The sequence below is a fragment of the Miniopterus natalensis genome, chromosome 12, assembly GCF_054644295.1.
Source record: "Miniopterus natalensis isolate mMinNat1 chromosome 12, mMinNat1.hap1, whole genome shotgun sequence".
Taxonomy (NCBI): Eukaryota; Metazoa; Chordata; class Mammalia; order Chiroptera; family Miniopteridae; genus Miniopterus; species Miniopterus natalensis.
Genome location: NC_142092.1, coordinates 48042320 through 48056734, shown reverse-complemented (window position 1 = coordinate 48056734; position 14415 = coordinate 48042320). Strand labels below are relative to the sequence as shown.

The window sequence follows — 14415 nt, the reverse complement described above, 5'->3', positions numbered from 1 at the left end:
AGCCCTGGCTCCCTTCCTAAGGGAGCCTCTGGGCAGCTGGAAAGGCCTTCGCCTGGAAGTCATACGTGGTGGCAAGGAAGCCCTTTCTAGCTGTGGGCCCTGATGTCCCCTCTACAACTGGGGGAGGAGCTCCTTGGCAGGTTCTGCAGCCTGGCCTGGGGTGGGATCAGGATCCCCGTGGGCGGCTGTGGTACAGCCAGGCCTGACTCCAGGCTCTGCGGAGTCCCAGGACCCTCCCTCTACTCTCCTCCCCCCCCAGCACCCCACTCAGGCTGGAAGTTCGTGCAGTCACACTTGCTCCAGATCCCAGCATTTTCTGGGTACTTAGCACTCCCCAGCCTACCTCAACCATGACAAGGAAGCAGAAGGGGTGTGTGTGTGTGTGTGTGTGTGTGTGTGTGTGTGTGTGTGTGTGTGTGTGTGTGAATCCCTGTCCATGCTTGTCTGTCCCAAGAATTTAACTGTCACCATTTCTATGTCTGCGTTGAACTGTGTTTTTGTATTTTTATTTCAGAATGGAGTTGGTTTATTTTATAATTAAAAATCAACAACTTTTGTTTCATTTTTTGTTAATTTCTTGCCTTTCCTTACTCAAAAGCACACCATTCATTACAGGAAATACAGCTAAACCAAAAGGGGAAACATTTGAAATACAAACAGTCCCACCCACCCAGAGACAATCACGAGTTTAGACCGACATGTAGCTTTTTTTATGCATCTTCCATGCATCTAAGTGTATTTTAACAAAAATACAATTTTACTACATGGCATTCATAGTTCTCTAATTTACTCTGCTTTTACTTACTGATATATGATGATGCCCTTTCATGTTAACAAGTTTAAATTTACCTCATTGTTTTAAGCCTGTGTTCGATGTTATGACTGAGCTAGGATTTGCTGAACTGGTCCCTCCTGATTGGTGTTTCTGCTGCTAAGTTTTCACTATTACGAACACACTGGATGAGTGTGTGTGTGTGTGTGTGTGTGTGTCTAGCTGTACCTGTCTTTTCAAGTGTCATGTCCTGAGGGGAGCGGGGACCTGGCAAGACAGAAGGACCCTTTTCTCCACCTTGGAATAAGTGGTCCCCTTTAAGGAAGGTACTTTTCCAGAAAACGTTATTCCAGGGCCTCCTGACTCCAGAATCCAGCCTGTCCCAGAGAGAAGCACCACCGTAATTGCAGGCAGGAGTGTGGAGAGAGAGTGGGAGGGGGGGTGAACCTCTCCTGACACCTGGGCTTTGAAGATCTTGCCCCTCTCAGACTTCTCTAGACAAGGCAGGACGGGATTCTCATCTCCTCTGTTCAGCCAGGGAAACTGAGGCCACGAAAGTTAGTGGGGTGGGGCTGGGTGGAACAGAGCAGGGGTGGAGTTGGGAGGGAAGCTCTAGGGGGTGAGGGGGGGAAGCAAGACCTGTGTGTTGAGAGGCACAGCCCCTGTCTGCAGTGAGAAGCCTTGGGAAGCCTTGCAGGCTGGCTCAGGGCTGAGGTCTGTTAACCTGGAATCCAGCCCCCAACAGATGTTATCTGGGGTGAGGCGTGTGGGCTGCCCATTAGAACTGTATATGGCAAAGACCCCTTTCTTCCTCAAAGTCAGAGATGGAGGTGAGGGCAGGTGTGAGCAAGGGAACCCCAGAGCAAATGGTGACCTGGCCTTCCCTTCGTCCTGAAGATATGAAATGGGTCAGCCGAGGGTTTGCTTGATGCAGATCCAATGTACAGAGGAAAAGGAGAGTAGCTTTGCTACGTTACACCCCTGGGGCAGCAGCGCCGGGAGGCATTGGCCCAAAGCACTCGCAGTGGACAGCTGTGGGGCTGCTGGGCTGCTGTGAGCACCTGCAAGGGCACCTCACAGTGGGCAGCTACAAGGGTGCTGGGCTGCTCTGAGCACCTGCAAGGGCACCTCACAGTGGGCAGCTGTGGGGCTGCTGGGCTGCTCTGAGCACCTGCAAGGGCACCTCACAGTGGGCAGCTGTGGGGCTGCTGGGCTGCTGTGAGCACCTGCAAGGGCACCTCACAGTGGGCAGCTGTGGGGCTGCTGGGCTGCTGTGAGCACCTGCAAGGGCACCTCACAGTGGGCAGCTGTGGGGCTGCTGGGCTGCTCTGAGCACCTGCAAGGGCACCTCACAGTGGGCAGCTGTGGGGCTGCTGGGCTGCTCTGAGCACCTGCAAGGGCACCTCACAGTGGGCAGCTGTGGGGCTGCTGGGCTGCTGTGAGCACCTGCAAGGGCACCTCACAGTGGGCAGCTGTGGGGCTGCTGGGCTGCTGTGAGCACCTGCAAGGGCACCTCACAGTGGGCAGCTGTGGGGCTGCTGGGCTGCTCTGAGCACCTGCAAGGGCACCTCACAGTGGGCAGCTGTGGGGCTGCTGGGCTGCTGTGAGCGCCTGATGAGGGGAGATTCAGAAAGCACAGTACCTGTGCACTGTAGGAGGCCAAGAAATAGGAACTAGCAACAGCAGTACAGCGAACAGAGAGAAGGCTGGATTTGGAAACTGGGAGGCCGGGGGTCACTGTGGCTCTGCCCCAGATTTCCAAGGTGGCCTGGAGCAAACCCTTCCCTTGCTGCCACCAGATAAAAACACTCCAGGCTTTGCCAGCATTTTGGTGCCAACTCAAGTCTCTGTTCTTGTACTGCCCCCTCCCTCTCCTGGGGCTAGAGGATCCTCCGGCTGGCCTGCTCCGGACGCAACGGGCTGCACAGGGCAGAATGGCAGGAGCACTTTGGACCGACACATACCACAACATACACACACCACGCAACATACATGCTCACACACCAAACACACACTCCACTCACACGCCACACACACGTACACACAGCACACAACATACACACACACCACACACATCGCACACACACTCCACGCTCACACCACATACCCACACACATTCCTGCACCCACACACTGCACACACATAAGAAAAGCGGGACCGTCAGAGCCGCTCACCCATTCTCTGGGTCATCAGCCCAGGCTCTCCTTAAACCCAGCCCTCTCCCAGTACCCACCTACGGGCAGATGCTCCTGCATCACTGAGAAAACAGGCCATCTGGCATGACACCCTCACCTCCCTCCCCCCGACACGCACACATGCAGCATTTACCTGTATCCCCAACACCCCTTCCGGCAGCATTCCCCACCCCACCCACATCCAGGCCTGACCCCAGCCAGGGCCCTGAGTGCTGGCTCCGGGCCACCTCAGGACCGCTTTCCTGGGTCTCTTCCTCGCCAGCATTCTCGCTCTCTTTCCAACCCTCCATTAGGCCTTACATAGGCTCAGCCTCTCTCCCTTATTAAAAATAATAATAATAAACTCTCCCTCCGTGCGATGCCTGTCTCACCACAATACAGCACTCGCCTCCGCTTCAAATTACCTTCAACTGTGATCTTTCCTTCCTCAGCTCCCACTGGCTCCACTGTCCCGGCACCACCCCCGCACCAGCACCCCCCCCACCCCCCCCCACCCCCCCCCCCCACCCCGCACACGAGCACACCACTGTAGGGCTGCTCCTTTCACTCACTCAAACCCTCCTCACCAAGGTCACTGTCAGCTGTCATGTTGCAAAATCCAAGGTCTCTTCTCTGTGCTATCTTCACTGGCCCCCCCCCCCCCCCCCCCCCCCCCCGGTGCTTTCAACCAGTTGACCCACCCTCTCTGAGAACCACTCTCTCCTTTGCAGGATTGCCAGGGAAATTATAGGATCCCCAGTTCAATTAGAATCTCAGGTAGACAACAAATTGTTTAGTATAAGTATGTCCTAAATATTGCATGGGACATATTTATATGGAAAATTATTTGCTGCCTATCTGAGATTAAAATGAACTGGATGTCCTGTATTTTTATTTGCTAAATCTGGCAAGCCTATTCCCTGCTTCTCTGCCCCATCAGCCCCCCACCTTCCTGTCCCTTCTCTAGTTGCTCCTACTTTTGTCAGCTGCTCCAGGGCGCTGGCCTCGGCTGCCTTCCCTTCTCAAACTCTGTGCTCTTCTGGGACAGGGCTTGACAGGCTGCCCATCACCTGCAGAGTGAGGCTGTGCCTGCCCCCATTGCTTTGTTTTCAGAGTGACAGGTGTGACTCCAGGCTGCAGACCCTGCCCTCCACTGACCCAGGGAGGGTTGTGACCACACAGTATAGGGGCAGAGCCCTGGGCCTAAGGTCCTTATATTGGGTTCAGCTGAAGGGCCTTTATATTGGGTTCAGCTGAAGGGCCTGAGCTGGCGCAGAGCTGCCTGAGGGCAGAGAGCGCCGAAGGCCCCCACTTTTCATCCCTCCCAGGTCTTATACCACTGTCTCTGTCCTCCTGGAGCTCTGGTTCCCCCATATTTATTTGTGCTGGACACGCTCACCCACCTCTGACTGATTTGGGTGCCTCTGAGAACAGGCCCCTTCTAAGTTCCTGGGGAGATGCACCACCCAGGGCCCCTTCAATGAAGGACCTTAGGGCCAAGCTCAGCTGCAGAGCAAACGGCAGGGGGGGGGGGGGGGAATGCAGCACTCAGAGGAGGAGCAGAGGTGGGGGTATATTAAGGGCCTACATCACAGCTTGACTTCTCTCCAATCTTGCTGTCTCCTCCTCCCCCTCATGGACATTGATCCCTATAAACATCTTGCATCCCAAACTTTGTCTCAGCCTTTGCTTTCAGAGAACACTACCTACAAGAGTCCCCTTTCCTCAGTCCCCGGGTCCTCCCTGCAGCCAGTTCCCTGCCATGTGCATCTATGAAGGCCCTGTTTGGGAGCTCTAGGACCCAAAGTGACCAAGACATGGGCCTCAGGACCTCCCCTCCCTGGATGTGCCTCTCCCCTCCCCATGCTCATCCACTCCATTCCTCTCCAGCGACCTGACTATCCTTGGCCCCTCACCCCTCTGCACCTCTGCAGCCCCAAGCCTCTCTCTCCAAGTCCTTCCTGTGGCAGCCACATGGCCAAGGTGGCCTGTCTGGGCACACTCAGAGGCCAGAGCCTCCCTCAGGGTCAGTCCTGCCCCCCCTAACAGACAGGACCTAGGAAAGCCACTTATTCAGTGCTGAATAGAGACTCAGAATTGGGTACCCTTCAAACTATACTCCAAACATGGCAGAGCTTTTATTTCATGGGTACAGAGAAAGCAGATTTTCTATGAAAAAATCTGAGCCTTTCTTTATTTGTGATGGAAACAAGAGCTTTGTTCATGCTCTCAGTGTAACATTTTAACTCATATGGCACTGTCTTTGAGTTCCTGATTTTCTGTCGTTCGAAGTGACTCAAGTCACATTCTCTAATAGAAGTGGCCAATAAGAAAAGAGTAATTAAGTCTCATTCCAAATGTGTTTAAAGTCTTCTTTCCGGCTTTCCTGTTAATAAAATACCTCATACTTTCCGTGACTCTGATTTTCTCTTCTGTTTCCTTTTGTGGTTTTCCAACCCTGACTCTTGGGAGACCCATAAAAGGATATACATTTTCAATTATAAAATAAATCACTTGTTCTCAGGAAGTAGCCCTTTGGTTTCAGAATTTCAGGGCTGATTTCAGGCAACTGGCAGGGGCAGGTCTCAGGGTTGGGCTTTGTGGGATGTGCACATGCAAGCAGCCAAAAGACTCAATTAGGGGAGCAGGTAAGAAGTGGGTTGTAAAAATGTCCACTTGAGGGAGCCGCTTCCTCTGGTGGCAATAGGAACAGTTGCGTAGGCATCCTGGGGTTAACCTGAGTTAACGGAACTCTTTTTACATTAAATTCCAGTTCCCCTGTGGATCAGAAACCTGGCCCACCGTGCAATCCAACACTGTTCAGTCACTCACTCTTCAGACCTCTCGTAAGCCCCATACCGTGGGTAGGGTCCAGCTGAGCTCTCATGGGTCAGGGCTGACTCCCATCTGGTCCCACCACTGTGGATCTCCCGGGGCGCAGCAACCAGAATGACATGGATGCAACAGACAGTTTGCTGGATACAGGCAGGGAAGGACAGGAATGCCCGACTTGGAGGAGTGGGGCATCAGGGAAGGCTTGTTGGGGGGCAGGTGAGTCTGACCCACCAGCGGAGCAAATCCTGGGGGCCGTTAGGCCTCACATGAAGGTCCAGAAGTCCCGGGCACCCGCCACTGCCTGGGCATGGCCACCTGGCCCTGTGAAGAGAGAGGCCTCCTGGTGAAATGTGGCCACTGTGAAGCTGCGGCCCGGGCCCCCCTGAGGATCCTGGGCCTTCGAGTCACAGCTGAAGCAGCAGAGGACGCAGGTGATGGCTACAGTAACCACAAAGAGCACTGCCACTACGCCAATCACTGCCGTTTCCATGGCCCTGTGTGGCAGCTGGCGTGCTGGGCAACTTGGGGTGAGTCCTGGAGCTTCAGCTCCCCATCCGAAATGGGGCTGTTGGTGGTGACAGGTACCCGGCTCTTCCAGCCACTCTCCCTGCAGTCTTCTAAGAAGATACTGGTCTGAGGTCCTGGGTCGTGACCCCGCTAGGCCGTTGGGCACTCCGCATGGCACTTCTGCAGCCTCTGTCACTGTCTCCTAAGTCTAGCCAGGCTTCTGAGAGCTGTGGTCAACTCCACCGGCCGTCTCTGAAGAAACGCTGTCCTGAAAGATGTGCGCTCAAGACTCTCTGAGCTTGGAGGAGCTGGAAGGAGGGGACAGAAGACTTTGCTCACAGGGAGCCTTGCCAGCCCGGCCCTCTGGTGTGCCGCCTACAGATTTCAGGAGTTTGTACACTCAGACAAAAGACAAAATACTCCCCCTCCTGCGGATCCTGCAGATCCAGGATAAGCCAGGGCTCCTCCCCTGGAGGAACCTTGGGGCAGTCCTTGGATCAGCCTGGCTGCTGCCTCCGAGGACCCTAGCCCTGGGCAGGGGGCAGGGACACAGGTGGAAAGGAAGACAATGCCAGCCCTGGGCAAGGTGGCGGGAGTGTGTGAGTTCACTGCAAGTGTTCTGGGGACCTTAGGCAGGGGTGTGGGGGAGGGCCTGCTTCATTTGGCCTCCTTTTCTGCATGGGGTTGGGAGAGTGCTGTTTAGATAAGGCCAGGACATCTGGCCTTTGTCCTACAGTTCCCAGAAAAGCCCTCTTCTGTGTGGCCTCCCTCAGTCCTCAGCGCTGCCTGCTCATGCCCACTGCTCACCCACAGATGTTGTGAACACTTACCCTGGGCTTTTCTGGAACAACAGCTCTGGTTGTGTGTGGTTCCATGGTCTCCTGACCTGGGGGCCGCCCCAGGAGCCAGGTCACTGCATCCCAACCCTGGGTGCTGCCGCCTTGGTCCTGCCTGGGACTAGGCTCCAAGATGTCTGAGTGGCTGTGAGCTCTTCCTGAATTCCTTCCTCCAGTTATAAGGGCCCAGAACTCCTGCAGCTGCCTGTCACCCTTGGTGACTGCACTTACCCCACCTCCCAAGCACACCCAGGCCATTCCAGCCCTGCCCCCCCAGGTCTCCACTTAACTGGGTGGGGGGCGAGCCAGGCCTGGGCCACTGAATACGTCTGCCAGAAGAGGCTCTGTCCTGACACTCACTCGATCACAGCCCTTTCCAACACCACCAGCACTTCTAAAAAGGCAACTGGATTATTAGCTCACTTTATCCAAACTCTGAAAAATGCAGTAGTGAGAAACAATGATTCCAGGTACAGGACATAGCCATGCATTGTCTCATACAATCGGTCAGCAACCGCCTGAAGTGATACTGTCTCGGTTTTACAGATTCAGACGCTGGTAGTCAGAGGTTACATGACTTGCTGGTGACCTATTGCTAATTTGTAGTAATAACAAGAGCCCCAAATAGCCAAAGAGGGGCTTCCTGGCTTTCCCTCCCAGTGCAATGCTCTTTCCACACAGCAGTCCCCTCATTCTGCAGTGTTACTGATCAGAGTATGGAGGCCCAGAGAGGGCCAAGGGCTAGCCCAAGGTCACACAGCCTTTTCAATTTCTCCAAGGCCCCGGTAAACTTCCTTTAGCACTAGCTAAAGTGCTGCCTACACACAGAATGGGAGAGTGACTACCGGGAGTATGAGGCCCTGTCAAATTCTCACTCTTCCCTTTTCTAAGATGATTGAACGAACCTGGGGATGCGGCCCCTCCTCCGAGAGGGCAGAGGAGGAGCGTGGAGCAAGCTGGGGCCATGGCAGGAAGCTGGACATCTGGGGCTATTTGTATTAACTGGGACAACCAGAAGCAAAGGGAAGGAAATGTGAGGAGCCAATCTGTGGTGCTGGCGGTTTCAGATTGAATTACCAAGATCAACTAGTCCATTCAGGAGGCAGAGGGTATCAGGCAGACCTGGTTTCAAGCTAGGCTATTTGTTCCTTTGACTTCTCACTTGCCTCTTCTTTGTGGGTGAATGGAGTGGTAAGTGAGCATTGTTCAGCATTTATTTTCAAGCTAGAATAAAGGACAAGGGTTCAGCCCTCTTACCTGTGCCTTGTATCAGTTTCCTTTTCTGTTTCCAAGATTTGGGGACCCTCCTTTGATTCACCTGAAAAACAGGCCTGGTCCATCCTCATAAGAGGCATTCCGTGTTTGAGTGAGGCCGTGTGGCACAATGAGAGGGACCCAGGTTATATGGTAAGGACAGCGCAGTCTGCTTTGAAGGCTCTTAGGGGTCTTCATGGACCTCGCACTGGCCATCTGCAACATGGAATGATCAATGAGGCATCTCAAGCCCAGGGAAAAAAAATAACCATCGATACAGTGGACCAAGCCCTAGCCGGTTGCTCAGTGGTTAGGGCATCGGCCTGCGGACTGAAGGGTCCCAGGTTTGATTCCGGCCAAGGGCTTGTACCCTGGTTACAGGCTTGATCCCAGCCCCAGTCGGGGCACGTGAGGGAGGCAACTAATCAATGTGTCTCTCTCACATCTCTCTCTCTCCCTTCTACTCTCTCTGAAAATCAATGGAAAAAACATCCTCAGATGAGGGTTAAAAAAATAAAATAAAAGTGTAGCAAAGTCAGATACCACCTGCAGGAGTGGGGCTTCTGCAGGCCCCAGAGCTTAGTCTGCCCTGGGGCTTAGTCTCACCACTCCTCCTAGCTCAATGCCCTCACCCCCAACCATCCTCAACAGCCCCTTTCCATTTATCAGCATTATCAGGAGAATTGAGAAGAGCTAGGTGGTCATCAATCTTTGCCCACAATTCAGGGATGTTTGTCCTAAAGGTATTTTCCACCTCTTTTCTTCCATTTGTGACTTTTATAATCCTGTGATACACAGCCCCTGCCCCTGAGCCCCAGATGGGATGGGGCTCCCAAAGATATCTATCACTTAGATACATATGTGTCCTCCCAGCATCCATCGTCATCAATTGACCAGAAAAAAAGACCGCCTTCCATACGTTCCACTTATGTTAACAAGGGAAAAGATGATGGCAGGCATCCGGATGCAGAGGATGCCAATCTGCCAGAGGCTGGAGGCCACACTTAGGAAAGGCAGGCTGTCCAAAGCAGACATGGGGCTCTGCAGAGAGATGAGGGGGAGGGGAGGGCCGGGCCGGAGGGCTACCACCTCCACCTGTTAAGTGCTTCCTGCCTTTCAGACCCCACCACCACTCCCAACACTGGGGAGATAGAGCACAAGCTCCCTCAGAGGGCTCAGTGAGACAGGCCAGTGAGCCAGGACAAGTGGAATAGGGAAACTGAGACATATAGCTGAACAAACTAGCAGAGCAATTTATAGCAGATACAGAAGGTCACCTCCCTAGAAATAACATCTAGGCCTCAGTTGTATTTTGGCTCCAGACCCAGAAAAGCAATAAAACCAGGTGGGTGACATCAGGACCAAGTGCGATGACTGACAAACCCCTGCCCTGACACCGACCAATCAGTGAAGGCCATGGTCCTGGAGGAGCACACCTAGAAAACTGATGAATATTCTGCTGAAACGCTCCCCTGAGACCTCCCCTAAGATTCCTGCCTGGCCTACGCCTGCAAGAATGAGATAAAGCCTCAAAACAAAGGACCCAGTGTGTGCTCTCCCTCTGGGAAGCAGCATTTTCTTTCCCCTTACTCTTCCCCCACTTTTCCCCACAGGCAGCATCTACTAAACTCTGAGGACCACACAAGACTTGCAACCTGGGGAGCAATGGGCAGCGGCAGCTTGTCGCAGGCTAGTCCCCTGAACGTGTTCCCAACGCCCACTTTTCTCTGACTTCCCAGAGAGCTAGGGCAGCCCAGCCTAGGCTCTCCTCTTGCTTCTTTTATGCTAAACCCTTTCTTGTTTTACGTCCCCAGCTTTAATAAATGTTCCCTCATAGTCGTCTGGACTCATGTGAAATTTTTCTTGCACGAAGTCAAGAACCTACACACTACTGGCTGGCCTTAGGCAGACCTGTCAAGGGTCAGGCCCCCTTTCCAGTAATACCAGGAGCCTAAACACCTAATCCCACAGGGCCCTATGCTCTACTTGGTGTCCCTCAGGCCCCATTCCAATCATATTTACTTTTCCAGAGAGTGTGAGTCTCCGAGAATCCTCTCTGAGGATCTGTTATGTGGGCTGGTTCTGTGCTGGTGGGCAGGAAGCCCTCAAAAAGTTCTCAGGGCCCTTGAATCCTGCCATAAATCTCTAGGGAGAGAGATAAAGTGTGGTCAGTCCTCCAAAAGAAATATAATAATAGTAATAATAATAACAATAATAAGTTGGAAACCCATAGAAGGGTTTCTTCGTGGACAGAGACACAGAGAGGGTAAGTGCAGAGTGTTTTCTGAGGTTGATGAGTGGAGCAGTGTGGATGGAACAAAAGATCGAGGGGGTGGGCGAGAACCAGACCAGAGGCCTTGAATGGCCAAACCAGAGGCAGAGACTTTCTCCCAAGGGCAATGAGGAGTTTCAGCAGATCCCACAGGCTGCAGCACAGAGATGCTTCAGAAAGGGTCAGGGCCAGAGGTGGGCAGACTTGGAGGGGCTGTGACAGGGATCCAGGTTGGGGGATGAGCTAGGGTGGGTACTGGGGATGGGGAAGGGGAGGTGGATTGGAAGGACACTGCAGAGATAAAATCAACAACACATGGCAATTCATGGTCCACTTTCCCAACCCAGAAATCTAGTGACTCTCCGTATGAATTGGCCTCCCTCTCCCCAGTAACCCCCCCCACCCCCCAACCCAAGCACTCACAGAGAATCCACCGGGAAATAGAAAAGAAACAGGACGTTCTGTTCCAGTGAGTCAGCAGGCCCCTGACTTTCTGGACTGTTCTCAAGCCCCTCCCCACCACCTCACCAGGCCCCCAGGCCTCTCCGCCCTCCACTTCCCACCCCAGCTCACAGGCACAGGCTGCAGGCCTCAGAACAAGATTTCCTTCCTCCCTGTGGAATTCTGCCAGCTATTCCTGGAGTATATGGGAACATGCTTCCCGGCTTTGGCAAAAAGGAGTCTCTGTTATCTGTCCCATTTTAGGGAAAAGGAAACTGAGACCCGGAGGAAGCAAGCACTCTCCAAGGCCACCCAGTACCACATCCTCCAGTTTAAAGAACCCACCCCTCTCTCCCAACCCCATTGCCACACACAGGCACCAGGAAGGCAGACTGGCTGGAGACTCAAGGTTTGGATAAGAAACCCTGACCCAGTTACCAAGGAAACATTGAATTCAACACAACCCACACAGTGGGACTTCGGCAGGTCCCAGAGCCCAGTCTGCCCTGAAGTTGGGCTGGAATGAGCACCGGAGGTAGAGCCCTGGGGCCAGCTTGGGTGGCCTCACCCTTCCTAGCTCTGAGCCCCTGGACTGTGTCACAGAGCCCCACTGGTACACTAGACAGGGCTGCGCACAGCCCTAAATTCTCCCTCAGAACTCAGGGCCCATGCCCCTCTCACCTACTGTCCGCAGGGCACTGCAGAGCCCGCCCAGTTTCCCCCACAGCACAGACAGCCCTCAAGCCCCAGGCAGAAGCCACCGCCAGGCACTCACTTCCCATCAGAGAGGGAGGTCCCAGGGCAATGCGAACTCAGGCCTGACTTCTCCCACCCTCTCAGTGAGTTGCAATCAAGAGCCTCTTTACAAAGTTTCTTGGTGGTTTTTATTTTTATTTTGTATTAAGACACCAGTGAGTTAACTGTGCAGCCTCATACTGCCTTCTCCAAATGAAAGGGCATTGCTAGGGCCCCTCCCAGCTACCCCCTACTCCGCTACCCCCAAGCCTGAGGATGTCAGAAGAGGAGCACTGCAGAGAGAGCACAGTACATCCTCCTCGCATCAGCGTGCATCAGCACACTTCCGGTGCCCACTGGGAGTTACAGTCACAAGGGGACACCCATGCCCCAAAGATCACCCCTGCTCTCACCCCCCTCGCCATGCAGTATGCACAAGCAGGGCCACCCCAGGTGTTCCTCTGTCCTCTGCCTCTGTGGCTCACCGGGGCACCATATACAAATAAAGCCCGAGCAGGACCCAGGCACAGTCCCCGGTGTTCAGCACACAGAGGTGTCCTTCTGCGCGGGAACATGGGGTCCACTCATTCTAGAGACCGTAGGGCAGGCGGTGGCTGCAATCCACAGGCATCAGTGGTGGCCTCGGTGGGGGTGGAGGCGGGCCTGGTGCAGGCGGTGCTGGTGGAGGTGCTGGTGGTGCAGTCCTGCGTGGCGCGTGTGAGACACATGGCCAGGATGGTGGGGATGATGGAAGTGCCCCAGGCGGGCCCGGCCGGGGAAGAACCAAGGCTGGGCTCGCCGAACCCGTTTTCTCCTTACAGCCGGACGGTTCCTCTCCACATCGTGGTCCTGCTCTCCGCCATGCAGGCAGGTGACCAGCAGCAGCAGCAGCAGAACGGCCACAGCAGTGCCTGCGATCAAGCCCACCAGAGTCGTGCTCCCCAGGAGGCCCAGCATCTGGGAGCTGGATGGGCCCCTCTGCTCAGTGGCTCCTGCTGCTTCCTCCCCTGCGGTGGCCTCTGCTCAGCCCTCACAGTCACTGGACTTTGTTGTCTCAGTTCCTGCAGGCTGGACAGCAGCCAGGGAATGTGGACACAGCCTCTTTGGGCTGGAGCTGCAGGCCAAGGGTGAGGCCAGACAACTGTTAACTCTGGGAAGGCCTGAGGGGAGGCTGGGTGGGGACAGCAGCTAAGGGAAGAGCCCTGAGTCTGGAGATAAGAGCTGTAGGCCACGCACACCCCTGCTGCCTGGCTGAGTGACCAGGCCAGCCCCACCCCCTCCCTGGGCCTCAGCTCCCTCCTCTTTTAGCGACAGTAAAGCACAGTGATTAAGAGCATGAGCTCTGGAACCACACGACTCACCAGCTCTGTGACTATGCACAGGTTACCTAACCTCTCTGTGCCTCAGTTCCTTCATCTGTAAAATGGCTAATAAGAGGATCTTCCCTCGTAGGGTTTTCTGAGGATTCAGGAGTTAAGATTTATAAAGCACTTAAACCACTTACTGGCATGTTTGCCATCAATATGACTGCAGTGGAGTCTAAACTACGTGACTTGGGAGACGTTGTCACCTGAGAGTCTGTGGCCCCCTGTCCTGCAGGCCACAGAGTCCTCCGGGCCTGAGCCAGAGCTCCTGAAGCACAAGACAGTTCAGTCCCACGCTCCAGGAGCTGTGTGAGGCGCCGCAGGCAGACTTTCATCACTTGGGGGGTGAACAACTAACTGCCTCTGCATCCTCAGTCCTGCCGGGCCGGAGCCAAGAGGTCTGGTGTTAGCCCGTGACTGCGGGAGGCAGGAGGCAGGAAAGAGGCTGCCAAGCTCAGCGGGGCCAGGCCCAGCCCCAGCCTCCTGGGTTCCAGTTCAACAGCCTCGATGCGCCATAAGCGGCAGGCTCCTTGTCCCCGTCTCACCCTCCCTGCCTAGCAGCCTGGTCTTGCCATCCCTGCGGGTGGAGAATTTACAAAGGCAGGACCTGAGCAGTTGCAGACTCCCCCCCCCCCCCCCAATCCCCTCTGTTCATCCTAGATAAGCACGTGTCCATTGGACTCTCACGCCTCTGGGATGGGCGCCCCCTATCTCCCTGGGCAGCCATTCTGCGGTGGGCTTATCAGGCTGTTCTCAAAGTTCTTCCTCGCACAGGGCCTCCCCAAAGCTGCAGTGTCTGTGCCTGCACCCCCGAGACCACTGGTCCCCAGGGGCCCTCCCTGCTGTTCCCTGCCCTTTCCTCTTTGCTCCTTCCTGGGCATGGGCTCATCTCCCTGCCACTTGGAAGAATGTTCCAGCAGCTGGCAAGGCTGGTTCCAGGTGGCCTTGGGCAAGTGTCTTCCCTGACTCGGCCTGTTTCCTCCTCTGGAAAAGTGCCAGGGCAAGAGGCGACCCGAAGCACCTTCCCTCTCTGACCTCTGTGGGGGATGAGCTCTCGCAGGGAGGCCTCAAACCCTTAGTGAAAACCTCCTCTCAGTGAAAATGCCAAACATTCCTTCAGCCAAATTGGACTCAGAGGACAGCAGGTCTAATGAATCCTGGGGCTTTGGCCTCCCCAGGGGAAGCCACTTGAACTTTTAATGATGCTGGAGTGGAGAACTTTCTC

The 14415-nt window shown here is 54.7% G+C and overlaps 2 protein-coding genes across 3 annotated transcripts; both read right to left on the bottom strand.

Moving 5' to 3' along the window:
* Nucleotides 1-5048: 5048 nt before the first annotated feature.
* SPAAR (small regulatory polypeptide of amino acid response) lies at nt 5049-11147 on the bottom strand. 2 transcript variants are annotated; one of them, XM_087823204.1, is made up of 4 exons: nt 11074-11147; nt 10401-10523; nt 7119-8594; nt 5049-6596 (listed from the first exon to the last, which is right to left on the bottom strand). In XM_087823204.1, the coding sequence occupies exon 4, from the start codon at nt 6269-6271 to the stop codon at nt 6044-6046; it is 228 nt and encodes a 75-aa protein (XP_087679330.1). In that variant the 5' UTR covers nt 6272-6596; nt 7119-8594; nt 10401-10523; nt 11074-11147; the 3' UTR covers nt 5049-6043. The 2 variants fall into 2 exon arrangements, with proteins under 2 accessions (XP_087679330.1, XP_087679331.1); XM_087823205.1 differs by having other exon boundaries at nt 8382-8594.
* Nucleotides 11148-12258: 1111 nt separating this feature from the next.
* Nucleotides 12259-12783, bottom strand: HRCT1 (histidine rich carboxyl terminus 1). The gene has a single exon (XM_016222839.2). It carries the CDS (start codon nt 12781-12783, stop codon nt 12457-12459), a length of 327 nt encoding a protein of 108 aa, XP_016078325.2. The 3' UTR covers nt 12259-12456.
* Nucleotides 12784-14415: the final 1632 nt, after the last annotated feature.